The 25,155-nt window shown below is 52.1% G+C and overlaps 3 protein-coding genes across 65 annotated transcripts in view; 1 reads left to right on the top strand and 2 right to left on the bottom strand.

Moving 5' to 3' along the window:
* Positions 1-368, bottom strand: part of MADD (MAP kinase activating death domain) — a 37,897-nt gene extending 37,529 nt beyond the window's left edge. For all 50 annotated transcript variants that reach the window (XM_087854818.1, XM_087854831.1, XM_087854823.1 and 47 more), the window contains exon 1: positions 230-368. In XM_087854818.1, coding sequence (XP_087710944.1) covers positions 230-291 — 62 coding nt within the window. In that variant the 5' untranslated portion in view covers positions 292-368. The remainder of the gene's footprint in view (positions 1-229) is intronic.
* Positions 251-17,249, bottom strand: NR1H3 (nuclear receptor subfamily 1 group H member 3). 14 transcript variants are annotated; one of them, XM_087854842.1, is made up of 11 exons: positions 11,501-11,796; positions 10,702-10,782; positions 9,991-10,185; positions 9,316-9,582; positions 8,864-9,072; positions 8,578-8,757; positions 8,331-8,430; positions 5,809-5,922; positions 5,502-5,596; positions 5,269-5,304; positions 251-375 (listed from the first exon to the last, which is right to left on the bottom strand). In XM_087854842.1, exons 2-11 carry the CDS (start codon positions 10,742-10,744, stop codon positions 325-327), a joined length of 1,290 nt encoding a protein of 429 aa, XP_087710968.1. In that variant the 5' UTR covers positions 10,745-10,782; positions 11,501-11,796; the 3' UTR covers positions 251-324. The 14 variants fall into 14 exon arrangements, with proteins under 14 accessions (XP_087710968.1, XP_045642569.1, XP_087710966.1 ...); XM_045786613.2 differs by lacking the exons at positions 251-375; positions 11,501-11,796 and adding exons at positions 12,173-12,486; positions 17,051-17,249 and having other exon boundaries at positions 5,002-5,304; XM_087854840.1 differs by lacking the exons at positions 251-375; positions 11,501-11,796 and adding exons at positions 11,246-11,386; positions 12,003-12,063 and having other exon boundaries at positions 5,002-5,304.
* A 53-nt stretch (positions 17,250-17,302) lies between these two features.
* On the top strand, positions 17,303-25,034 carry ACP2 (acid phosphatase 2, lysosomal). Its single transcript, XM_045786622.2, has 11 exons — positions 17,303-17,470; positions 18,064-18,159; positions 18,463-18,549; positions 19,597-19,749; positions 19,859-19,957; positions 20,039-20,128; positions 20,576-20,708; positions 21,478-21,560; positions 21,683-21,789; positions 21,909-22,084; positions 24,102-25,034. The coding sequence occupies exons 1-11, from the start codon at positions 17,357-17,359 to the stop codon at positions 24,233-24,235; spliced, it is 1,272 nt and encodes a 423-aa protein (XP_045642578.1). The 5' UTR covers positions 17,303-17,356; the 3' UTR covers positions 24,236-25,034.
* The last annotated feature ends 121 nt before the right edge of the window (positions 25,035-25,155 follow it).

Raw genomic sequence — 25,155 nt, 5'->3', positions numbered from 1 at the left:
CACAAAGATGCTAGACAAGAGCAATTCTGCTCTGTCTCTCTTCCTCTGGGCCAATACTCTCAATCAACCTGACTGCTGTTTTCACTACTGGCATCAATACACCTGTCAAGGTAAAGTAATAGGGGAAGAGTGAGATATGTAAAATGATGTGGGTGTTGGTAAGGGGAATAATTACACATGTTGTGGTTATTGCAAATGACAAGACAAAAACCAGACTCTTCTTGGTTACCTGGCCCCTACGATCACTAGATAATCAAGTAACCGAGGACAGAGCTTCTTCTTTTGCACCATGGTTCCAATTCATCAGTTCATCTCAGAGAAACTTCAAGGCACCAGACAAGGAGTCAATGTTCCCAGGAGGAATTCTGATGTTATCTGCAAATTTAAGTCCAACAGGGAAAAAGTACTGATAAAATCCACTGCTATGTCCAAGGGACTCATCCCCCTCAGCTTTATTCCAGCCAGGGTCAGAGGTCAGAAGGGCTTCTGTTTTAGTCCTAAAGATGGGAGAACATGACACTTTTCCTAGTCTAGAGCTTGGTCTAGGCTTATGAAATCACAGAGTCAAGTGTTAAGAAGTAGGATAAATAATGGCTCACCTCCCCCATCCCTACAAAGCAGCCCGTTTCCAGCCTCACTCCTGGTGCTCTGTTTCAAAAAACAGACCCAGTTAGTCTCATCTGGACTCAGTTATTATGATAACAAAAACTAAGTCACTTTTAGGACAGCTCCAGGGTGGATCAGGATCAAACCAGACTCTAATCAGCACTAATCTATACTCCTACCTCTAGATGAAAACCTAATTATTTTCTGTTCCAACATTCTGCATTCAGCTTCATGTGAAACTACCATAAAAACTGTATACTTCATGCACTCAGACGATAACAACAGTGGGCTACTCTACCCTGTGCACTCTCAGATGAAAAATATCTATGCCCCAATTGCTTTGTCTAAACCATTTTTTTCCTCCCTCTTCAAGCAAGAAAGGGCCCCACTGGCTGACTGTTACTAGCTCTGCCCTTGGTGCTGAATCATAGTCTTTCTCCTTTATTTTACTCCCAGGACTGGAACCAGTGATACAATACACACAGATGAGACTTTGTCCTTGTACCTCTTATAAATTAAGAATTAGATGCAGAAACAACAGAACCTCTGCAAGGTCAGGGAGAGGTGCTCAGAGGAATTTCTAAACCATAGTCCAAAAAGTAGGAAAAGCTTACATGGTCTTAATTATAATTTATGTCCTCTTGAGTCTCCATACACGTCTCTAAGTAATATGTTTCACTCCATTACAAGGCTATCTTCAGTGTGTACAGGATTCTACCTCTGTACTCCACACATGGTCACACTAAGACCTCCTTCGCTATACACACAGATATTCCCATTACACTACATACACACACGCCACTCCCTTCTCGGCTGCTGCGTGCACTCCCACACCCAGACACGCATAATCCCTGTATGCTTAAGGTTCTATTTGATTTAGATAATGAGAAGTTCTATCTTTTTTCTTCCCTACTTAATAATACATAGGCTGCTCTGCAATACTCTCGAATCCTCAAAATACTGCTCCCTCCCTTCTGTTGCTGCCAATAGAGGACCTGCAGGTAATAGGATTCGGTATTGTCTCCATAGCGACTCTGGTGCCCAGGACTATTTATAGCATAGCCACAGCCCCTCCCCTGCTTGGTGACCGCACAGTGCTAGCAGCTGCTACTCCAGAGTCGGCCAAGGCCCATAACAATTCATTCTCCTTGAATCTAAAGACACCTCTTCCACTGACAGCATCTGCTAATTATTAGGTTATCTTTTCCCCCATCTATTTTTAGTTTATACTTTGTCCTAGCTCTGGATTTTGAGAGAGAGATCATCTATCCATACAACCGAAACCAAGTTTCTATGCATGCCATATACTCATTTCTAGGTATCACTACCACCCAAAAAGTCGTTTGGTTCTCTCCAGTGCCATAGAGTCGTGAGCAAACTGCAGAAGGTGGAGCACTGTTATAAAGTTGCTCTCTGCTCCTCCCAAGCAGAAATGAAAAGGGACATGGGTAAAAAGCATAATTCTTTAATTATATGGAAAATGCTTATAGTGAGAGCCAATGTACCTTAAAATAAAACAGAATTTACAGGGCCAGAGCTCAAGGCTAAGCCTAGAAATCTACGTTTACACTGAAAACTAAGAGCCCTTTTCTGCCAAAATCTCAACAATCACACCTGAAGTATCTTCTACCATATTAGGGCATCAGGCCTCTAGGCTTGGTGGGATCTCAGCCCTGCCACTGAGAATCATTTGATAAAACTCCAGTCATTATCATGCTCTACCATGTTCACCTCCCTCCAGAATCACAAAGACCCTGAGATCTTGTGATTGTTGAGCACTAGTGATAGGATAGATTTTTAGCCACACTTCATATCTCATTAACAGCCACTACCTCTGGTTATTCAGACTGCAGAGATGGGCTTTTATCCACATTCTCTCCCCTCCCCACAAAGACTAACATCACCTATAACTCACATCCTGTCTTCATATCAACCCAGACTCAGACTCTGCCTTCTGCCTCAACCATGTTTACTAATAGAGAGTCCCTGGTTCTCAGCTCCTATATTCCAAAGGCATCAAGCTCAAAACGCATACCTATCTGCTGAAGTCCTACTTCCCCATCCACTCCATCCAGACTCCGATTTAGAATCCACACACTTTTAAGTTCTCTGTGTCTTTTCAGCCTACAAATGGCCACGTTTAGCAACGCTTTGGATTAGTCCCTCGTTAGGGGCAGAATGTCATAGTAAAACCACAGGAACCGGAGAGCTAGATGACATCTTTGCTGACGTGAGCACAACAGAAGGCTCTCTCCCCTCCTACCCAGGCAGTGACCTTGCAAGCGCATCACCACAGACCCGTCAGCGTCGGGGAGAACGAGAGCAGTAAGACAGGCAATAGGCAGGGTTGGAGAAGAGGGGAGAACAGGAAGAGGAAGAATTTAGAGATACACGAGGATGGGGAGGGAAGCAGTTGCAGGAAAGATGAAATGGTATCTCGACTCTCCCAACAAGCCAGTTTTGAAACACCAAAAAAAATTTTTCCTTTTTCAAAAAAAACCAAACATGATCTCCAAACCGTGATCAAATATAAGGTGTGCACACGCGCGCGCGCACACACACACGCGCGCGCGCGCTCGCGCGCACGCCAGGTGCTTATCCCGGCTCGGTCCCCGGCAGGACGCTCTGCCCGCCCCCTCACCTGCTGGACAGTTCTCCCCCGCCTACGCCCCGAACCAGCGGCACCCGCCAACCCGGCAGGAATCGAGCCCAGCCGCCGCGAGCCGAGCCCAGTCCGGCAGCCAGCACCTCTTCGCGGCTCCAAGCGCCATCACTTCTAGCCCCGCCCCCTTTCCTATGGAGCCCCCCTTTCCCCTGCAGACCCCACGCTCCCCCCAAAACACTCCTTTAGGGCCTCTTCAGAGGCGGCTTCCCCCTAGAGCCCCAGTTTCCTCTCAGAGCCCGTTCCCCCCGGGGAAGCCCTGTCCCAAACATCCTTCCAGGACCCCCAGTGGCCCGGACCCTCCTACCTCCCGAGCTGTGAGGAACCGGCCAGGCCCAGCCAGACGGCCCCCAGCAGCGGAGCGTCGGAAGCTCCCCGGCGCCACCGCCGCTTCGAGCGCGCGCCAGTTCCGTGTCTGCACCGGGGGGCGCGTACCACTCGGAGCCGGTGAGGGAGGGGGAGGTTGAGGGGGCCGGGGCTGTACCACGCACCACAACGGGGGACAGGGCTGCACCAAGCCGAGCGCTGAAGGGTGGAGCCAACCTCGGGAGAAAGGCGGCTACGCACACACCTATCCGTGTGGGAGTGGGAAGGCGATGGGGCGCGCTGGGCCAGCCCAGCGCCAAGCGTGCCACAGGGAGGACCTAAAGGAATACCTTTTGTTTAGGTTGCACAAAGAGATTTTAATTTGACATGGTAGTTGAGCCCATTTCGACGAGATGTGTATTAATCTGGAAGCGACTTCTCAAGATAAAACTGCTTCTGAGACTTTCTGAGCGTCTCCCACACCTCATCCTTCCTCCCCCCGCTAGCGGCTTGGAAGTGCCCAGCAGCCTGGGCTGCAAAGCCGGCTGCCCCGGAGGTGGAGCCTACCAATTCAGGGACGGCGGGGGGGGGGGACCGAGGGCGGAAGGCGCGGCCGGCGTCTCACCTACACCGGAGCGCGCAGAACGAAGGGGGCGTGAACGGTGCCGCGGTGTCCACTGGGAACTGGAGTCCAGCCCTTCTAACAGGCCCAACCTACAACAAGGCAGCCTCCCCTTGGCCTCAGGGCATTTTTCTTCCCATCCCACAGGGCCAGGAGCCCCAGATCACGGACTGTTCTGCCCTCTTTTTTTTTTTTTTTTTTTTTTTTTAGGTACCAACGGAAAACCCCGAGGCATTATGGGGACGCGCACGAAGACAGGTGCATGGCTGGGGTGTTAGTTCTGTAAATTTACCCACACTCCCGCTCTGAAAGACAACTGATCCCACCTGGATCATTAAACGGGAAAAGGGTATCTAAGTCTCATCATTTCATTTACCCTCATGGGACTAGTAAAAGGAGGTCCCCTCTCACTGCCAAGGCTGTCACTTGTGACTTGTCTCCCTCTTCTGCGTCTGGAGGCAGATCCTAAAAGACGGTTTCCTCCTCTGTGGCCGTGCCCCACCCCCAATCCAGAAATGGTTTCTCTCGTTCTATCTTTCCTTTTGGTCTCTCTGTACAAATAGCGCCAGACCTATCAGTGAGGCAGCCCCGAGGCATTTATGGCCAAGCCGCAGAGTGACAGTGGAGAATTTCTCTCGGGGCCCTGTGGGGAAAACAGGAAGTGGTGGAGGCAGGACTGGCAGGGCCCTGGAGAACCTTGTGCAAATTGGCCCCCAGATCCATCCATTTGGTTGGGGCTGTACAGTCTTCAAATGCAGCATAGTTTTAGCGGGACCCTCCACTGCCCAGTAGCCACAAACTCCCAGCCCTTTGACTCTCCTTTAATGCCACATGAGGATCTCCTTTGCCCAGCTCCCAGGAATGTTTGCCCTTCTCAGTCTGCTTCACCTCTAGGAAGCAGCCGGGCCCCTCAGTCTTCCAGCCCAGAAAACAGAAGATATTGAGGGATAGGGAAGAGCCGTCATTCGTGCACATCCCAGATCTCAGAGAGCAGCGGGGGAAGCTTTTTGTCCTGCAGGCGCAGTGCAAACACTTGCTCTGAATGGACACTACTCAGTGTCCGGAGGCTCACCAGTTTCATTAGCATCCGTGGGAACATCAGTCGGTCCTGGGGGAAGGACAGAGACAAGTACAGTTTTCATCTCACCCCCAGGGAAGGGGGCAAGGGTAGGGGAATTGTGGGAGAGGTAGAGAATTGTCTGCGAGATGTAGTCAGGGAAGGATTCTTGAAGGGAAAGTAGGTGTATCAGGGGATAAGCCTGTAGGGAGGAGGGAAAAGGGGGGGAGACTCATGGGGAGACTCACATGGGGGTGGTGGATGGAGACGTAGGCATGCAGGGCCTCCACATATGTGTGTTGCAGCTTTTCTACCTGGAGCTGGTCCTGCACGTTGGGCCGGTCTATAGGTCACCAACAGAGTTGAGGAGCAGGTCTGGCCAGGGTCTTATTTCCATACCCCAAATCACAACCCCCCAAAGAGGGATATGCCCCACCCAGCCTCTCCCAAAGTAGCAGAGCAAGGGCTTCCACTCCCATAATTCCCGCCCTATAGGGCCTGCAGCCCCCTTGGTGCAAATCTCTGGCTCATTTTCCCTCCTGCCCGTCCTCGCACCTGCAGAGAAGATGCTGATGGCAATGAGCAAAGCAAACTCGGCGTCGTTAAGCTGCAGCTCATTCATGGCTCTGGAGAACTCGAAGATGGGGTTGATGAACTCCACCTGCAACCCTGTGGAGGAAGAAGGGAGGCTGGGGCGTGCAGCACGGGCAGCAGGAACTTCCTTCTCTCCAACTCCTCAATTTAGGGGAACTGTAAGGAACGCCCTAAGAAGTCTCCAGGGCTCTGCTGGGTATCATCAGGCAAGTTTCTTAACCTTTCTAAGCCTCCTCTGTGAACTGGGAATCCCATCTGAACTTATAAGACTGTTGTGATTGTGAAATCATAAAGCAGACAAAGCATGTAGTGCTGTGCAAGGCACATAAGAGGTGCTGGATTCAATGATAATACCTGTTCCGCTGCAATCTCCAGGGCCCCACATTACTAGAAACAGAGGCAATGCTTGTTTTTGTTTACAAAGAAAAGTTTTTCACTGGCAATTGGCCTTACTTATTTGAATACCAGAGATACATTTCATGTTTCACGTCCCAGCAGGAACATAGCAACGTGGTCAGGGGCATGGACTCTGGCATCACACTGCCTGGGTTTGAGTCCTGGCTGGACCTATTTATTAGGCTGTGTGACCCTGGGTAAGTTATTTACACTCTCTGGGCCTTGGTTTTTCCATCTGTGGAGATAGTAATAGTAGCTACCTCATAATGGGTCCTCAGAATGGTAACTACTATGTAAGTGTTCATTAAATTAATGAATGAATAATAAAACTGAAAACATAGAACCAGTCTTCTTGCTGAGGAGGGTGAAGTTCAACAAACCATGGCCTACAGTCATGACATCTAAAGAACACTTCTCCGATCACAAAAATCTCCCGACCCCACCCCGTCCCCTAGGCTTTCTCAGATTTCTTTCAGCAGCCATCTGCTAGCGTTTCCATTCGAGGCTTCCTGATTAGTCACTTCCTGCACTTTCACCCCGATGTTTATCAAGTGTGTGTTGAGACAGTTGAGACATTTAATGGACAAGCGCCGTTACATAAAGCCTTTCTTGGTAAGGTGTTGAGCCGCAAAATGTGCTGAACGGCCTCTTTGTACGGAGAGGATGAGGAGGTTCTGGAATTGGGCCACGCGCCCTGCCCGGTCCTCTCATGCTCGCTAAACGCGCGCCTCCACTGCGATGGGTCCACCTGAGTCGTCCACCTGCATGCGGCACACGGTAGTGGCTGCAGAGATGGACGGACACCTGACAAAAGACAGCCCCCGCTCCTCCTCCCCAAGACCTCACTGACAAAAAGAAATGAAAGGCAAACATGATGGCATCCAAAGTGCTTACACCAACGGATCGATAAACAGGGGCTGATTCAGACGGCACGAGTGCGCAAGTGCTGAAGGAACATCCAGACGCGAGAACGGCCAAGGGTTCAGAAAGGAGGGTGTTAGGAAGGAGGCAGCGGCCATGCTTTGGGGAAGCATTTGGGGAACAGGCAGATAAAGAGAGCAGGGCTGGGCTTTGAAAGCTGGAGAAGGTCATCGAATTGCCCCATGAGATGCCTGCACACTCCAGCAGCACACGGGGCACTAAAGAAGGCGGGAGACGAGTTCTGCCACGCCCGAGAGTTTGAGGGAGGCCTTCCTAGAAAGCTCACTGGGGGGGCCTGTGTTGGAACAAGAGGCACATGTGCTGCTCTGTGTCACCAGAAACTAGAGAGGACTACGAGCTCTGCCCTGGAAACCAGGACCTACCAACCCCGAGAATGGAGTCATACATAGCCTCAGCCTTATTTCACAGACCCACTCCCACAACACCAACGTTACCAGCAATCGAGTATGAGGAACGCAAGGCCACTTAGCCTGCAGGATGGGGTGTGAGGGTAGACAGGCAGCTGAGCCTACATGAGCAGTACCATGAGCGAATTCGTGGAAAAAACACTCCAGGTACAGCACGGGGATGGAAGTGTTCACTCTTATCTGAAAACTGCCCTAAAATTGCCATGTTTCAGCATGTTTTTAGCTTTAAGAAAAAACAACTGAAAAAGAGTGGTGGTGGTGGGGGAATCAGTCCCCATGATCCTTCAAGAGCACAGCCAAGTTCGTCAGTAAATACTAAAAGGCTTGGGGCAGCGGTTTTCAAGCTTTTTTTCTGAGCTGCAAAATCGTTTCTTCAAGCAAAACATTATGTAGAAGCACAATATTAAATGGAGTTTCTTGTTTGGCCAGAAAGAGGATGAAGGGCATTCCCGTGCTTCTCTGTTCCTCCTCTAAGGTGACACTTCTATGGAGCCCCACCCCCCTCAGGCTCCCTGAAACACTGAAAACCACCAGCCAAATGCAACAGAGGACAGGGGTCTCTTTGGAGCAGCTGAGAGAGGCCTATCACCACTCCAACTTTCTGTGTAGGACAAACAAGTGGAGCCTTCCCCATACAGCCGCCCAAACCCTGGGCCTGTGTCTCTGTAGTCACTATGAGCCCGATGGCAACAAGCATCTTTCCATCCAACCCAATCCTTTTTTGATCTCAGTTCTTACCTGCTTTGGCAAAGTCTTCCCGGTTATAACTGAAATCCTTGAGGAAGGTGATACTCTCACTGCCAGGGTTGTACCTCCGAGATGTCTCCAGAAGCATCACCTGCACACAGGTAGCAGACCTCAAACAGGGACTCGGAAGGCTGGTCTTGGCATGGGGCACCTTCGCTCCCCACCTGGCTGTCTGGAAGCCCCTGCCAGAGACAGTCCCGCCCTGGCTCTCCCTTCACCCCTCAGCCTTGCCAGCCACCTCGATCGCAGAGGTCTTCAGCAGGGCGATCTGATCCTCCCGGCTGAGCTGCAGGAAGCCAGGCAGCTGTTTGGCAAAATCAACGATCTCCTGCACGGAGACGATGGCCAGCTCGGTGAAGTGGGCAAAGCGCTGCTGACGGGCCTCCCGGCTCTGGGGATCTGGGGCCACAGGCCAAGGCTACCCAGCCGGGCAAGGACGGAAAGAACGAACTGCACTGAGTCAGCTAGCAAGAAGCCACCTGGGGCTCTGGGGACAGCCACCTCTCCCCAGTTCCCTCGGTTACCGTGACCCGAAGCCGGTCAGAGAACGAGCGTCTGTTACACTGCTGCTGGGCAGCCACCAGCTTCTCAATCATGCCCCGCTGCTCGGGGCTGAGCTGGGGCAGGACTTGGGGAGGTGAGGACACCCTGGGGGTCATGGACGTGGCCTGAGCCTGTTCCTCCTCTTGCCGCTTCAGTTTCTTCAGGCGGATCTGCTCTTCTGACAAGACACCTAAGGACAGGGTTGGACATGAGGAGGGGAGAAGAGGGGGAGGCAAGAAGCAGGGATGGGGCAGAGGGGTAGTTTGAGACTCTAGAAAACCAGAGAGAACTGGGTAAAGTCAAGGAAGAGGTTTTAACCCCTACTTAGGGACCGGGTGGGAAGGCCCTGTAGACTCAGCTGCCTGTCTACCCTCACACCCCAGCAACCCTTTCCCATCAGCCTCTTCCCCCACTCCTGTCCCCAGACACTCACATTCTTCCCGCATGCCGGCCTGGCGGCATTTTCGAAGACGACACTCCTGGCACTTGCGACGCATGTAGGTGTCCATGGGGCAGTGGCCCCCACTGTGGCAGACATAGCGCGCCCCTTTGATGACACTGCGGCGGAAGAATCCCTTGCAGCCCTCACAGCTCAGCACGTTGTAGTGGAACCCGGAGGCCTTGTCTCCACACACACTGCACAGCTCGTTCCCCAGCATTTTGGGGGCTGGCCCCTTTTTCCGCTTTTGTGGACGGAGCTCTGGATACAGGGGAGGGCCTTCGTGTTCTTCTCCAAGGAAAAAGCTTGGTGCCTAGTTGGCCACAGCCCTGAGCACTCAGTGACCCTCATTCCCTTCACGGTATGCTGTCTAGTCTGTTACGAGAAAGCAGCTCTCATGCGCCAAGTGCCATTCTGTCCTAGGTACTGCCTGAGCCCTTTCTATGCATTGATCCTCGCAACCGTAACAGATAGGTACTGTTATTATTTCCATTTTACAGAGAAGAAAACTGAGGCTCAGAAAGGCCCAAGGCAGAGACAAAATTCACACTCAGATGACTCAGACCTAGTCGAATCCAAAGCCTTTGGACTTCACCATGATCTTATAAGGTAAATAGCCCTCCCAGATCCAGGGGGCCCCTACCTCCTCCAAACCCAACAGCTCCTCACCTGTAGACTCCGGAGGGGTATCCACCCCAGGGAGCAGGACTGTGGGCTCTGCTGCCTCTGGCCCTGCCCCCAGAGAGCCCCCCACAGATTGGAGAGTGCTGGCTTCCTCCCTGAGGATGCACGCGTTGCCTCCCAGCGCCTGGCTGCCGGCATCTTGCGTATCTGGCTCCCACAGCTGCACTGCAGAGTCTGAGCCTCGAAAGAGAGGCACAAGGGGGTCTCAGGTCCCTCCCACGCACTTCCTCTGGTAAGTTACCTCTGGGAAGTTACCTCTGGGAAACTGCAAATTTATCTCTACCCCTAGAGGGCAGCAAAAGTTGGCTCAGCCTCCAGGACCCTGGGGTTTGTATGGGCTCTAGGGCTAGTCACTTGCAGTCCCCTGCACCTCAGTACCTTAGATGAGGATGTTAACCTTTGTCCCCTTGAGGGGCTGACTTGCATCCACTTCAGAGGTCAGACAGAACTCTTCAAAGCCAGTGCTGGTAAGCACTAGACAAGCCAACTCTCCCCAGCAGCAAGCTCACATTGAGAAGGACCAGCACCAGACCCAGCGTAGAGGCAGTCTGGGCAGAAGGAGGCAAGCGATACCAAGAACAACTCTGGACTGCTCTCCGGGGGATGGCAGAAGGCAAGTAGTGAAGGAGTCTGATTCCCGAGGGAGGAGAGGAGCTGGGACCTGAGCTCAGAGGAGAGGGCTGGAGTGAAGCTTACCAGGAGAAGCATCAGGCACAGGTGCCTCCAGCCACAAGGACATCTCTTCCTGGAGCCCTGGACATTACCAAGGGGGCTGTCCTGCGGGAATGACCCATGTTACAGTCTTCAGAACTGCGCTTTCTGGCCTCAGCAACCTTCTCATCCTGATCCTATGAGTACTAATATACCCGCTAACATTTACTTGCTATGTATGTATATATCAGCCTGTGCTAAAGGCTTTATATGCCTAACTCTTGATATGCCTATGGTGTCATGACTATTCTTAAGCCCATTTTATAGATGAGGAAACTGAGGATCAAAGAGATTTAGTAAATTGCCTATAGCCACACAGTTAGGCAATGGTAGAGCTAAGATTCCAACTCTGGTCTCTCTGACTCCAAAGTCTTAGCTTTGGCTAAGGTGGCCACCTTTTCTTCCCTAGGGACCCCTCCAGGCCATCACAGAGTGTTTGGGAACATCTGTCCAGCTTTTGTCAGAGCCCCTTCCCCTCCCCCCAGCCAAAGTTGGTCAGGACTAGGGTAGGGGATTGAGGATCACTCACCCAGTAAAACTCACTGCTTGTTAGATAACTTCACTGCTGTCACTTTCCAGGGACCCAGCACAAACCTCCTGCCTCCAGGAGTTGTTCCATTTCACAGCCAGGACCCCCACCTCCAGAACCCCTCAGGAATTATTCTGGGACCTAAATAGAATCCTGTTGCTGCCTGGGCTGCCATCACTATCATCATCCTTCACTTCACCCCAGAGACCCCTTTCTAAGATCTACAGGGTACCACCCCCTCCATCCCAGACTCACACACAGAGCCCCAGGCCAGTGCTGAGGAGCAGACCCACCGAATCCCCAGGCCACCAGACTTCCTGGCTGGGGCAGTCTCTGGACCCCCTTGCTGGGAGGGGAGGACGGAGCAATCCCCCGTCTGGAGGCCTCGCGCTGGCAGAGACGGAGCTGAGCAAGTGAGGGACCGGAGCCCCAGGGAAGTAATGTGGGGAAGGCTGAGGGGAGGGACTGCCAAGGGGTCGGGCCACTTCTCCTTCCTGCTAGGCAGACCGGAGACGACTGACCAGAGCCCTGGCTGCCGTTCCCCACACCCACGGGGCAGCTTCCCCACCATGTTGACTCCTCCCCAGCCCGCCCACCCCCTCAGCCCAGCCTCACCCCTGCCCCCCTGCCCCCCTGCCCCCAACCATGACAGTCGCATTTCCCTGTAGACCAGCCCAGTTCCACGTCTCTCCCCTTCCTCTCCTCACCCCAGTGGTTCTTAGCTGCTCTTACAGGACTGCCTCCCCGGCACCCCTACCCCAATCCCGGCAGCCTCCAGAGTCGGCATTCCCTCGGCTCCATAGACACCTCGTAGAGCAAAGGTCCCGGCACTGCCCAGAATTGCGACACTGAGCCCCAGCCTGCCTTCCCAGCCTCCCTCCTCCTCCCCTGTCTCTGGGAGGGGGCCAAAAAGCACTCCCTACTCACCCCAGGCCTCAGCCAAACTAGTGTAACTCCAGGGGTGGAGAGGCAGGTGCTTATCCTTCAGGGAGTCTCCGAGTGAGTGTCGAGTGCGGTACACTGCAGGGGACCACTGAGATGCGAAGAGGCCAGGAGAGAGGAGCTATGGCAGGTCTCGGCTGGGGGTAGGGGCAGAGATGGCGGGTGACCCAGGTGCCAGCCCAGGATGGACCTGGGAAAGTCTGCAGGTTCTCACATCTGGGAACAGTTCCATCTGAAGTGATGGTAGGTTCTATTCAGCATCTACTTAGACTATAGCCATAGCCGTCCTGCCCTGTTGCCTGGAACGTGAGAAGGGAGACACCATGTTTTATTGATTTTATCTCCCCTGTAGCCTACGGAACAGGGCCTAGCACAGAGCGGGCAACAGAGTAGGTACTATTCTCCTGTTTGATAAATGAATAGGTGAGCAAGAAAAATAATACGATCCTCTTCTACACCTGTTAACTCTAGTCCATTTCATTTCATCATGTTGATTTAGCTCCTGAGCTCTGGGCCTGGCCTTGCCTCTGCCTCTTAGTATCTGTGTGATCTTGATTAGATAAGTTACATAATGTCTCTGAACCTGTTTCCCTACCTTTAAAACAGGGATGATAATAATAATGGTTTTTGCCACATAAGGTTGTCATGAGAAGTAAACAACATATCACACAGCTCAATGTGTGGCACAAAGTAAGTGTTCACGAAATGGTAGCAGTTTTCATTCACCTCTCAATCCTTTCATCTGGAGGTCTTCCCATCACCTCCAGTCTGTACACTGTTAACCTTCCAGTGCTTGTTTCCATATACAAACCCTACACTATCTCTTTTGGTCCTTAAAGCAGCCCCAAGAGGGAGGGAGGGTCAATAACAGGAGCACCATTTCACAGAGAGCACTGAGCTCATGGGAGAGCCTCTTCCAAGACCACACACAATTAGTGACCAAGCTGGGATCAGAATCCAGATGTCCTCACTTTAGTCCCTGTGCTCTTTCTTTCTCCTGTGTCAGAATCCAGGAATACTCTCGTCTGTTGTCTCTCAGGTCTGCTGGACCAGAGAAGCACAAAGACGGAAGAAGCTAGGGCTGGAGGGCTGCAGTGGGAGAGACAGAGAGCCCTGGGGATGCTTCGGTCCAGATGTGGGAGGCGAGGAGCTGAGGTTACTGCTGGTCGTTCACCCCCTGCCCTGCTCCCAGTTTCCTGCTCCCAGGCTCTTCCTGTTTTGCTGTGAACTCCAGTTCCCATGGGCCCCACATTAAAGGACAGAAGGACAGAGGGCCAGGGCAGGCAGCCAGAGGGATTGAAACAGATGAACAGGGCACCAGGGAAGAGAGGGAAAAGGGAAAGAGTGGACAGAGGGTGTGGAGGAACAGGATGGGAGAAGGACAGAGAAAGCAGAAACAGAGAAGGAGCTTGGTGAGAGATGGGAGGAAGCACAGGGTGGGGCAGGGGAACAGGAGGGGGTTGGAGAGCAGAGACTTGAGAAGACAGCAGGCTGCATGGTGTTGCAAAATCCACCCATGTATTCACTTTCACATTCCAGAAAAGCCCCTCTGACACCCCCCCATCTCAAAGTTCTGCCTGCGTTTTAGCTCTTGTTCCCTCTTATTACAAGGTCATCCCCTCATAAGGCCACCACCCTTGTCTGAGCATCTCAGAGTCACGAGCACAAGGCTCTCCATTCCTCTTGCATGGGTTCCTTTCCCGATTTTCACAAGGCCCCAGCTGTCCTGGGAAAGTAGACACCAGGGACTCCAACCCCTGGGAAACTGCAACCATCCTGTCCCAGCACCCACACCATCCATCCAGTTCCCCCCTCCACCTTTCCCCACCCCCAGAAGCATCAGCATAGAAGTACAGCCAGAGATGTCACTGCAACACCTGGTTATAAGGAACGTGGGATGTAACGTGGTCTGGGGCTTGATGACCTATCTTCTGGGCGTTGGAAAATACCTCTCTCATCTACCCCTGATCCTTAGCTCCCTCTCCTGACACCTTAGTCTCCTTGCAGCTGAGGACCCACAGCCACACATGAGCCCCATCTGGAGCCCTCCTGACCCAGGCTAGCACCAGTTGCTCAACAAACAGGTCAGGGCACCATCTCTTCCAAGCCAGGGAGTCAGTTCGCTTTATCTCAAGTAGAGAAGGAAGAAGCATCAGCAGTGCTTTACTGCCAGAGCGACCCCTCAGGTTACAGGGATTCAGGAGCCCCCCCGCCACCATGAAAAGGGAAAGGGAGAGGAAAACTGGAGAAGACCAAAACCTGTTGGCACTATCTCCACAGAGTTTTTGCAGACCAACCACTAGGACTCTCTCCCAAACAAGAGCAAGTAGTCACATGATCAGCAGCTGGGGTCACATGTCTCACTTTGCCAGACCCACTACCCACAGAATGGTCCCACCAGCCCACAGGTGTTAGATGCAAAGCTTCCCAGCGCCATAGGGCCTTTCCTAGGTTTCTTTGGCTCCTAGGGGATCCTAGAATCTTTGGGGATCTTCCAGGTCATATTTGTGACCACCTAGGCTTTTCCTTGCAGCAAGGGGAAACTTGAAGCAAAAACAGAGGAGCATTCACCATTTCACAGTCATATATACAACTTGGTAATTCCCCTGACAGTACTCCAATTCCTGTCAAGCAGGCCACAAGGTACGGTCTGCAGGAACAGACTGGGGAAACTGGTTCTTGCTCCCTCCTTCACCATTCTGGAAAGATGCAGAGTGTGGAGGTCATCCTGTAGGGCACCCAAACAACTACTGCCCAACCTCCAGTCACGAGATAGAGAAGAACCCAGGAATTTCTGCTTCCCAGGCCTATGAGTTGTGATGACATACCAGGCAAAAAGGAAAAAAAGTCACATTTATTACTACATATATTTATCTTTGCATGTGTTATTTTATTCATCCTCATGTATAACCCTAGGAGATAGTTACTAGCAAGCGGGCAAATATCAAATTTGAATACAGGTATAACTGACTCAAAAGTTCAAACTCAAAAAAACCAAAAAAACCACCTCACTCCATAACACAAAACTGTCTCCCTAGATGGAAAAAATGGTTAACTCACCAGGATTTAGATTTGCTTCTGACAACACAGGGTGGAACAGTGGTTTCTAAACCTGGCCTCATTTTCAGAGATTCTGATTTATTTGATCAGGGGTAAGCCCTGTATTTATCTTCTATCTATCTATCTATCTATCTATCTATCTATCTATCTACCTAGTTCTTTGCATCTGTAGTTAGGAACCAAGGTATGGAGAGCACAGAATCATCTGGTAGAAAATATGCAGAAGCTGGGGGTTAAGAAGCCAGGGTTTAGCTCTTGGTTCTACCATGTACTTGTGATACACCCTTCCTGGATTTGTTTCTCCCTACAGAAATGAAATAATATCTGCTCCATCAATCCCTCCTACATAGGATACTTGCAGGCACAAAGGATATAGACATACTTTAGCAAGTGGGAAGAAAAGCAAAAGATGAATTTGTTCTACTCCCCAAAATTTAGTGGGCCCAAGATTTACATTCTGAAATCACAAAGGTCTGGCTACATTGCAAGAAGACTAAGGGATATATTAAAAGAAACATTCAAGAACTCCCACTAACATGCAGAATTTTGCCCATTAGTTGTGCCCCATTCAACCCCACCAATATGAAAAGGTTTCTGTTGTCAGAAATCTCTATTCAAAGTATTTGGGAGCCACGAAATATGGTTTAGCAAAGCAGTTTGAGTAGCCCGCAAGAAGTAGCCTATTATAAAGACTAATTGGGAATCAGAAAACTTGAGTTTTAAACCCTTCTCCTAAACTCTGTGACCTTGGACAAGTTCCTCTCTCTGGCTTTGTTTCCTTATCCTTTAAAGTAAGGGGACTAGGTTAGATTGGGGATTCAGAGATGCTGACTTATGAAAACTACTGACATTCTTCATGAACCTCTTGAGATTATATGCAAAACTCCATTTGTGTGTGTGGACATTTTTCCGGAAGACAGGGGGGTAAATCTTCATCTGATTCATAAAGGTCCTTGTGACTAAGTAAGATTAAGAACTATTCGACTACCTATCCTTCAGCTCTCGGTTTCTATTCACTCTTCCGTAACAGCTCTGTAAGGTATATATAAATAATTGGATCTGAAGTCCTAGGGCAAAATTATGACCCTGCTTTCTCCCATATAGTTCTTATCAAGTTTTATTTCTCCAACTATCTGAGATGATTTTGCTTCCAGTGGGCAGATCTGAATCAAAGCATCCCAAGGGCCTGTGATCCTGGAGCTGTGAGTCACACCAAGCTCAGTCACAAAGCCATGAAGCCAAATTGGCAGCACCTGGATGCTAATGACCAATGCCTAGAGGGCCTCTACCTACTCTCACTTCCCCTTATCCCTATATATCCCCGCACAGGTCTGAAATTCCTCCCTATGGATTCACTGCTTTGGTTTCGCAAAGTGTGAACATACTCTGCAACCCACTCGTTTCGGAGGGAGCATGACACCTTGCAAGACATTCAAAACTCGGAAGTGGAAGGATGGGAGGGTAGGGAAGGGACTGGAAGGGAAAGTGAGAGGTCTTCTGGAGCTTTGCTCAAAGGCACGAGCTGTAGGCTACACTGGGACCAACCTCAAGGGCACAGGGAGTCCAAAGAACTGTTGACACGCTGTGCCCTGCATCAAACGGGGCCTCCCCCGGGGAACAGAGCCAGGGCTAAGGCTCAAATTCCACCAGAAAGGCAGGGCCGTGGTGAGGGGCGTCCTACACTTCCCAACCCTCGCCTCAACTCAGCAGAGGCTCCGGCTCTCTGAGCTAAGGCCCGGCAGCACCCCGGCCCGAGGGGGCGCTCGCTCTCCCATCCAATGTCCGGCCCACAGCAGGCGCCACCTTGTTATTGGGTCTCCGTGGCAGAGGCCAACCTGAACTCGGTTTTGTCTTTACAAAGACGAGGTCTTCAGCATCTTCTGCCGCGCGAGGTTGCACTACACTCCCACGCTCCTCCGCCGCGGCCACATCGCGAGCCTGCTACACGCATTCCCTTCCAAATTCTGCCTTCTCCCACCATCTCTGCGCCTCCTTTAGCAAGATGGCGGCAAAGGCACTTCCGGCGTGTGTCCTTACCGGTGCGTCCGGGCGGCAGCTGGAGGTGCTACGCAGCGGGTTCCAGCCTTTTTGCAGCAGTCTCTAGCGGTGATGGCGGGCAGACAGTTTTCGTGGAGTGGGGCGGCTCTTCTCCAGCTCCTTCTTGGCGTGAACCTGATAGTGATGCCCCCCACCCAGGCCCGGAGTCTGCGCTTCGTTACTTTGGTAATGAGAGGTGGGGTGGCCCAAGGGCTCGCCAGAGCTGGAAGGGCACAGGCCTGCTGTTGGAGGGAGGGGCGGGGCTTGTGCTGGGGTCGGGGTCTTTGATGGATCAGGAGCCGGTTTAAGGGGAGACGACTGCCCTGGAGGGCTGGGGGCCTGGTTCGGAATTGATGTGGAGCCCGACTTATTTTGGGGGGTGGCGGGGTGTACGTAGTTCTATATCAGGGCATAGGTCGGGTGAATCTGTCTTGGGACACGGATGTTATAGAACGAACGGTCAAGAGACTCACCCTTCACTCTTAAGCCTTTGGTGATTTTCCCTGCATTTCCCCCACCACCTGCATTGCTTTCATTTCCGTTTTCCTTTTCCACCTGTATCTTTGGCTTTGCCTATGGTCTCCAGTGGTGTTGGTTGGACAAATTAGAATCCCTGGAACCGTTCAAAGTTACTATTTCTGAGTTGGGGGTCTTTTGCAGTGGGCAGAGTTAAGGCTTCACAGAAGGAATAGGGCTTCCCTTCCTAAAAGGGCAGAGGTGGGCTCTGTGTCCCCATCGAGGAACCTTCTGACCTGTAGGCAAACCATTTGTTTCCTCAGCTGTACCGACATGGAGACCGTTCACCAGTGAAGACATATCCCAAGGACCCCTATCAGGAAGACGAGTGGCCTCAGGGGTTTGGTCAACTAACCAAGGTGGGTCAGAAGCCAGCCCCCACTCCGGATGTGCTGTGGAATGAGTGACCTCGAGAGCAGGCTACAGAACTTGGGAGCCCCACCATACTGTCATTTCCCCTGTGGGTGCTGACTTTGCCCAGATTTCTTAACCTTACTTTCCTCTGTGCCTAGGACAGGTGTCATACACAATCGGCCCCTTAATTAACCCCAGATTAACCCACTCCTCCTTCCAGCCAGGGGAAATTTGGAAAGCAACAGTGCCTAAGCCCTGTGGGACTTGCGAGCTGTCCCTTCCCTGGTAACCCTTGGGTGTGCCCACAGGAGGGGATGCGGCAGCATTGGGAGCTGGGCCAGGCTCTGCGGCAGCGCTACCACGGCTTTCTCAACACCTCCTACCACCGGCAAGAGGTAAGGCTGGGAGCTCAAGAGGCAAGGGGAATGGAACCTGCTGTTCTCACCCTCTGCCCTCAGGGAGCCTGGGGCACTCTGGCCTCCTTGCATGCATTTTTGGTTACACCTACAGGTCAAGACATCCAAGAGCTGTGTAGGACAGTCCTAGAGGCCAAGTTGCCCCTCCTTGACTTGGAAAGGGCAAAATGGATCAAGCATCCAAGTTCAGACTTAAGGGCCTGGCAGAGTCTTTTCTGATTCTGTGAAATGACCTGGATTTTCCATCCAGGATGCTTACTGAGTACCTACTAAGGGCAAAGCACTGTGCTAACATTTTGCATTAATGGTGCACCACACAGATATGATCTCTGTCTTCGTGGAGCTTAGAATGTAGTGGGAGTGACAGATGATAAGACTCCCAGGGCCAAGAGATAAAAGAGCAGGGATCACATGTAGAGAAGGCGTGTCAGGGAAGATTGGCAAGTGTTCCAGCTCCTTGAAGCCCTCTACCCCAGGGATGGGGATGGCTGTTCCTCTGGTTACCACTGTTGGCCACAGGCATCTCAAGAGTCTCTCAGTGGTATTGTTCCCTTGAGGGCCAGCTCTATCCTGGTCTTGCCCTTCCCCACTGCTTCCTCCTCCTTTTGCACAAGCAATTATCTCTGTTCCTTATTTCCTCTCCCTGATCTCTAAGCCATTTCATAAAGGGGTGTGTGTTGTTGGAGACAGTTTCTGCCCTCAAGGACCCCGATGTTGATAGGGAGATAGGCGTTGTTAGAAAACGGGACAGAACTGACAGCCTTAGTGACTAAGCACTTGGGACTGGGAGGGCATTTGAACTAGAGCCATTCCTCCAGGAGTTCTTCACAGAGTGGTGACAGTTAGCCCCTAACTGAGTGTTTGGGCCTTTGCGGAGAAGAGGGACAAGGAAGGTCAGATTGGGGGAGAGGGCCACAATTTGCTGGGTAACCATCAAGAACAGGTTCTCCCCCTATAGTCCCACCCAGGGGCCAAAGCTCCCCCGCCCCACCCCCAGAGGTGAGACTGGTGTTGTAATCTCTGCAGGTTTACGTGCGAAGCACAGACTTTGACCGTACTCTCATGAGTGCTGAGGCCAACCTGGCTGGACTCTTCCCTCCCAACGGGATGCAGCGTTTCAACCCAAATATCTCTTGGCAACCTATCCCCGTCCACACTGTGCCCATCGCTGAGGATAGGGTAAGACTGGCGAGCCCTTCCCTGGAGGCGGTAAGAGGGACGACTCTGGCCGTGAGCCTGTTGATCCCCAACTCCTTCTCTGCCTCTGTTTCCCCCCTTCGGTCTACAGCTGCTGAAGTTCCCGTTGGGCCCATGTCCCCGTTACGAGCAGCTGCAGAACGAGACCCGACAGACACCAGAGTATCAGAATGAGAGTATTCAGAATGCAGTGAGTGGGGCTGAGGTGGAGGTCACCACACTGGTCCTTTCCCCCAGGGCAATGCTGATCCCCTTGATCCATTTTTCATAGCAATTTCTGGATATGGTGGCCAACAAGACAGGGCTTACAGACGTGACACTGGAGACCGTCTGGAATGTCTATGACACACTCTTCTGTGAGGTGAGCCCACCTAGGGTCCCCGGTATGGCCCTTCTTCCCTCGCACCTCCACAGGCCCAGGTGACCAGGACAAGTAGCATACAATGCCTGGACACCACTCCCACGGGGAGGTCCAGGCAAGCCGCTTCTTGTGAAACAAAGGAATTTCCCTCACGGGTGAAAAAGAACCTCAGAGTGGGAAATGGTTTATTACATGTCAGCAGTTCTTGCCCCTCTCCACCCAGAACTCTCATGGTACCCGACTCCGTTCTGCTGAGTCACGCTTTTCGTGCCTGAGCTTCCTTTCCTGTGTCCTGTCCACCATGTCTCCTGGTTCCAGTCCCTCAGCCTCATGTCTCCTCTCCCTCCCTCACACACACACAGGCACCTTCCCGCTGGGGAGGAGAGCTGTCCCCGGAGAGGCTCTGGCCTAGGCCTGGGGAGCTAACCTGCCCGCTGCGCTACACAGCAAACACACGGGCTGGTCCTGCCGCCCTGGGCCTCACCCCAAACCATGCAGCGTCTGAGCCGGCTAAAGGACTTCAGCTTCCGCTTCCTCTTCGGGATCTACGAGCAGGCGGAGAAGGCCCGGCTTCAGGGGGGTGAGTGACAAGAGCTGCGCGTCACTCCCCTCCTCAGGACCCTTCAGCATTAAAAATCTGCTCTGGAGGGCTTCTCACACACTTCCCTCTCCAGCTGTAGTGCTCTCTGCCCCTTCACAACCGGACCTCCCGCTAGCCACTGACGTCTTCCCAGTTCCTCCAAATGCTTAGCTCCTCTGTCACTGTAGAATGACCACGGTCAAGTTTGTGTGCTTCTTTTCTACCATTCATATTCTCAAGTGTCAGCCATGTCAGAAGACTCTCTGTCTCCTTCAGTGAATACCTATCTCCAGAGAATCACCGGGGGTCACTTTGCAAGAAAGCTGAGAGTAACACAGATGCCAGTTTCTTGATGCGAGCACCCAAGGGAGGGCCGGCTGGCACAGCTGCCCGAGCCCGCACATGGCAGAGCTCGCATACGCAGCCGCCATCTTGTGTGTTCTGAAGCAACCTTAAGTTTACGTTTGTTCCAGTCTGGAGTAATTGTTTGGCTATGGGCAGGGCCTTGCAGCTCATTTTTAAATGGGCAGGTCTCTGTATCTGTGTGGAAATACGGATATCTCATTTTATCTTGCTTCCCTCTGTAAATGTGAAAGCTCTTAGAGAACAGGGGTGCCGAGAGCTTCCTGCATGGTTCCCATGCCCCTAAGAAGAGTTCCCCATGCAGGTGATCAGACTCAGGACTAGCAGAGGGTGAAGGGGCACAGATAGGTCTGCTCAGAGACAGGGGTAGGTGGCGCCACTGACACTGGGGACTCTTCTCCTTCAGGCGTCCTGCTGGCTCAGATACGGAAGAACCTGACCCTGATGGCAACCTCTTCCCAGCTCCCTAAGCTGCTGGTTTACTCTGCGGTAAGCTCCTGTAGTCCCCAGCATGCTGACGTCAAGCGAGGAGCTGGATTTCCTCTCTCTTCAGCGCCAGTATGGGGGCCAGGGGGTGAGCAGGGCTGATGGGGAGCTCCCCTCTCTTACAGCATGATACCACCCTGGTCGCTCTGCAAATGGCACTGGACGTCTACAATGGGGAACAGGCCCCGTACGCCTCCTGCCACATATTTGAACTGTACCAGGAAGATAACGGGTGAGTGCAGCTCCCAGTCCGCCCTCTGGAGGGGCACTCGTGTGGTCACTGTGGGCAGCCCAATGGCTCAGTTACAGGCCTGCTGAGCCGCTTCCATCTCGTCTCCTCTCAACCCTTAGGAATTTCTCAGTGGAGATGTACTTTCGGAATGAGAGTAATAAGGCTCCCTGGCCACTGGTCCTGCCTGGCTGCCCTCACCGCTGCCCACTGCAGGACTTCCTTCACCTCACAGAGCCCATCGTGCCCAAGGATTGGCAGCAGGAGTGCCAGCTGGCAAGCGGCCCCGCGGACACAGGTGAGCTGCTGCCTGCCTCTGCGAGGAACATCCCAGAACAACTTTCAGTTCCCACAGGTCTCCAGAGAGCTGCTGTACCTCTCACCCCTATCGCCCTCTGACTCATTTCCCTAGATGGTTCACTTCCCCACCCTGAGACCATTCCTCACCTTCTCCCTCCTCGTTCTCAGGCGATGGCCTCCCTTCTCATATCACTGAGGAAAAAAGTGGTGTCCAGGAGCGTACGGGTTCATCCTCCCACCAGCAGGTCTTCCAGCTTACTTGCTGATATAAGCTATTTCCTAAGGCCAAGCTCTCCGCAGATGCTCCGGGTCCATCTCTTCTCCCTTCCACAGGGACTTGCGGGGCCTCAGTGTTTCCTGTTTACTGGGTCAGTCCCATCTTGAAAGCGTAAGGAAGACCCGTCAGGGCCCCATCTTCCTCCAGCCACCGCTCCGTTTCTGTTCCCTGTGAAAGTGGAATCCTTTGCCTAGACTCTGGTTTCAACTTTCTCAGTGCCCATTCTGTCAGACTCATGCTACACAGCCTTGTGTCACCTTCTCCAGGGAAGCCACTTTCGTAAAGGACCAGTGCTTCCTATCAAAGCCTGACTGGTTCTTAGCTTCTCGCATCTCTTAGTGGCATGATATAATCGACCCTTCCTTCTTTAGACACTTTTTTGGCTTCTCTGGTTTTTCTTCGACTTATAGGTTGCTCCCTTACTGGCTTTTTCTGCCCACTAAACAATGGATGGCCTAGGTCTTATCCTCGCCCTTCCCCATCTGTGCCCACGCCCAAGGCGGTCCCATCCAGCCTCATGGCTTCACATACTGCCTCCATGCAAGGTCCCATCCTTTGACGACTCAGGTTCGTGACCTTTTCTCTGAGCTACAGACTCACATATCCAACTGCTAACTTGAGGTCTTTCCAAATTGATACGCCTGAAACCAAACACTCTTACTCCTAAATCCTTTCTTCCTCCAGGCTTGCCCATCTTAGCAAGTGCCACATTAGTTACCTGCTTGAATACTGTGACCCTATGAGTCATCTTGAATACCATCTTTCTCAGACCCCACATCCAGTCCACTATCGGATCCTATCAGCTTGACCTTTAAAATATATCCTCTTGAGGGGCGCCTGGGTGGCACAGCGGTTAAGCGTCTGCCTTCAGCTCAGGGCGTGATCCCGGCGTTGTGGGATCGAGCCCCACATCAGGCTCCTCTGCTATGAGCCTGCTTCTTCCTCTCCCACTCCCCCTGCTTGTGTTCCCTCTCTCGCTGGCTGTCTCTATCCTGTCGAATAAATAAATAAAATCTTAAAAAAAAATATATATATATATATATATATCCTCTTGGGGCACCTGGGTGGCTCAGTCGGTTAAGTGTCTGCCTTCAGCTCAGGTCATGATCCCGGGGTGCTGGGATTGAGCCCCACATTGGGCTCTCTGCTCAGTGGAGAGTCTGCTTCTCACTTTCCTTTTGCCTGCCTCTCTCCTCTCTCTCTCTCTGTCAAATAAAATCTTTAAAAAAATATATATATATATATATACCAATACCCTTCTTAAAATCTTCCAGCGGCTTCCCATGACATTTAGAACGAAATCCAAGTTCTTCCCCATGGCCTTCCAGGCGCTTCTTGTCTGATCCTCTGCTCTGGTCTGCCCCTCACTCACTCTGCTATAGTGATCCTGATTTCGTAGCTGATCCTAGAATTTGCCAAATTTATTCCCACGTTAGGGTCTTTTATACTTGCTTCCTGTCTACCCACATGCTCCGCCCTTGCCCCAAGACCCTCTTCTCTCAGATTCAAGTGTCTCAGTGACTCCAGGTCTCTAGTCAATTGTCCCTTCCTCAGTGATTCCTTCCCGACTGGCCTACCTTTCCATCCTTTTCTCTTTGCTTTGCTTTTCTTTAGAGCATCTGTCACTAACTTGTGTATGTCTCCGTTGGAAGAGCACCTGGTGTGTGGTAGACAGTCAGATATTTGCCCGATGAACACTGATATGCCCTTTCTCTCCCCCTCCCCGTCCCGTGCCCAGAGGTGATCGTGGCCTTGGCTGTATGTGGCTCCATCCTCTTCCTCCTCATAGTGCTGCTCCTCACCGTCCTTTTCCGGATGCAGGCCCAGCCTCCTGGCTACCGCCACGTCGCAGATGGGGAAGATCACGCCTGACAACCACTCAGCCCCCTTCCCTCTGCCTCCTAGGGGAGGTGGGCTGGGCTCTTGCTCCTGACTGTTGCTGCTCCCCAGCCCATGGACAGGAGACCCTGGGTTGGCCTCCCTCTGATAACCCCAACCTAGATGAACAAGTGGGACTCGGCTTGGCCTGTGGCACCTGTCACTCAGCATTCACGTGCCTCCCTGTTCACTAAGTACTGTGTTGGACTTGGGCTTTCTCCAGACAAGATTTGCCTCCACCATGCTTACTAAGGACCAGGAGTGTAGACAAGTATTCAAGTTTCACTCAGGACCTGGGATTGAAAAACTGAAGGACTTAGTGCTTGATCTGCCTCAGCCCCGCCGATCAAGCCTTGCCCTCTCTTGCAGCCCGCAGTCTTTGCAGACAGTTCAGAGGACACAGTCTTGCCTCTCAGTGCTTATTTTAGTGGGAAAAACTGCACAACATTGGGGGTACAGACACCGGCCACCAAGGAACCGAATCGCCCAGAGGTCAGCCAGCCAAGTTTTCCTTTGTCCCCCTGAAGCCACCATTAGAGTCAGACATAATGCTTCAGGCATCTCTGTCACCCTGCAGTTGGAGCAGGTCAGAAGGGTGTTTGGACCGGGGAAGGAGCAGGGGGTGGGGGAAGGGGCGTGAGTTATGGTACAGTCATGACACTACAATCCCTCTCAGCTAGGCTGGGGTCTCCACGGACCAGAGGCAAATGCAGGTTGTGAGCTGGACAGCTTGTGACTGTGGTCCAGAATAGGGCTAAGGCAGCTGCCAGAGAATGAAAGTTCTAGACTCTTAGCACTGTTTCTGTGCCTTTTCTTCATTTGGGGGCCCCAAGGAGCCCTTTGACCAGGTCAGTGCTGGAAGATCCACTCAGCAGCTCAGTTGGGTATGGTTTTATTAGCCACGTCAATAGTGA

This window comes from Ursus americanus, chromosome 24, assembly GCF_024610735.1.
Source record: "Ursus americanus isolate L20-20 chromosome 24, mUrsAme1.1.p, whole genome shotgun sequence".
NCBI lineage: Eukaryota > Metazoa > Chordata > Mammalia > Carnivora > Ursidae > Ursus > Ursus americanus.
This window is presented reverse-complemented; position numbering and strand designations above follow the sequence as displayed.

Coding starts and splice junctions, on each gene's coding strand:
- ACP2 (XM_045786622.2), top strand. CDS start 17,357: ATGGCGGGCAGACAGTTTTCGTGGAGTGGGGCGGCTCTTCTCCAGCTC. Junction 17,471..18,063: donor GTCTGCGCTTCGTTACTTTG/GTAATGAGAGGT, acceptor TTGTTTCCTCAG/CTGTACCGACATGGAGACCG. Junction 21,561..21,682: donor AGCTGCTGGTTTACTCTGCG/GTAAGCTCCTGT, acceptor CCTCTCTTACAG/CATGATACCACCCTGGTCGC.
- NR1H3 (XM_045786613.2), bottom strand. CDS start 10,744: ATGTCCTTGTGGCTGGAGGCACCTGTGCCTGATGCTTCTCCTG. Junction 10,186..10,701: donor TGTGCCTGATGCTTCTCCTG/GTAAGCTTCACT, acceptor CTCTCTTTCGAG/GCTCAGACTCTGCAGTGCAG. Junction 5,923..8,330: donor GGAAGACTTTGCCAAAGCAG/GTAAGAACTGAG, acceptor CTTCCTCCACAG/GGTTGCAGGTGGAGTTCATC.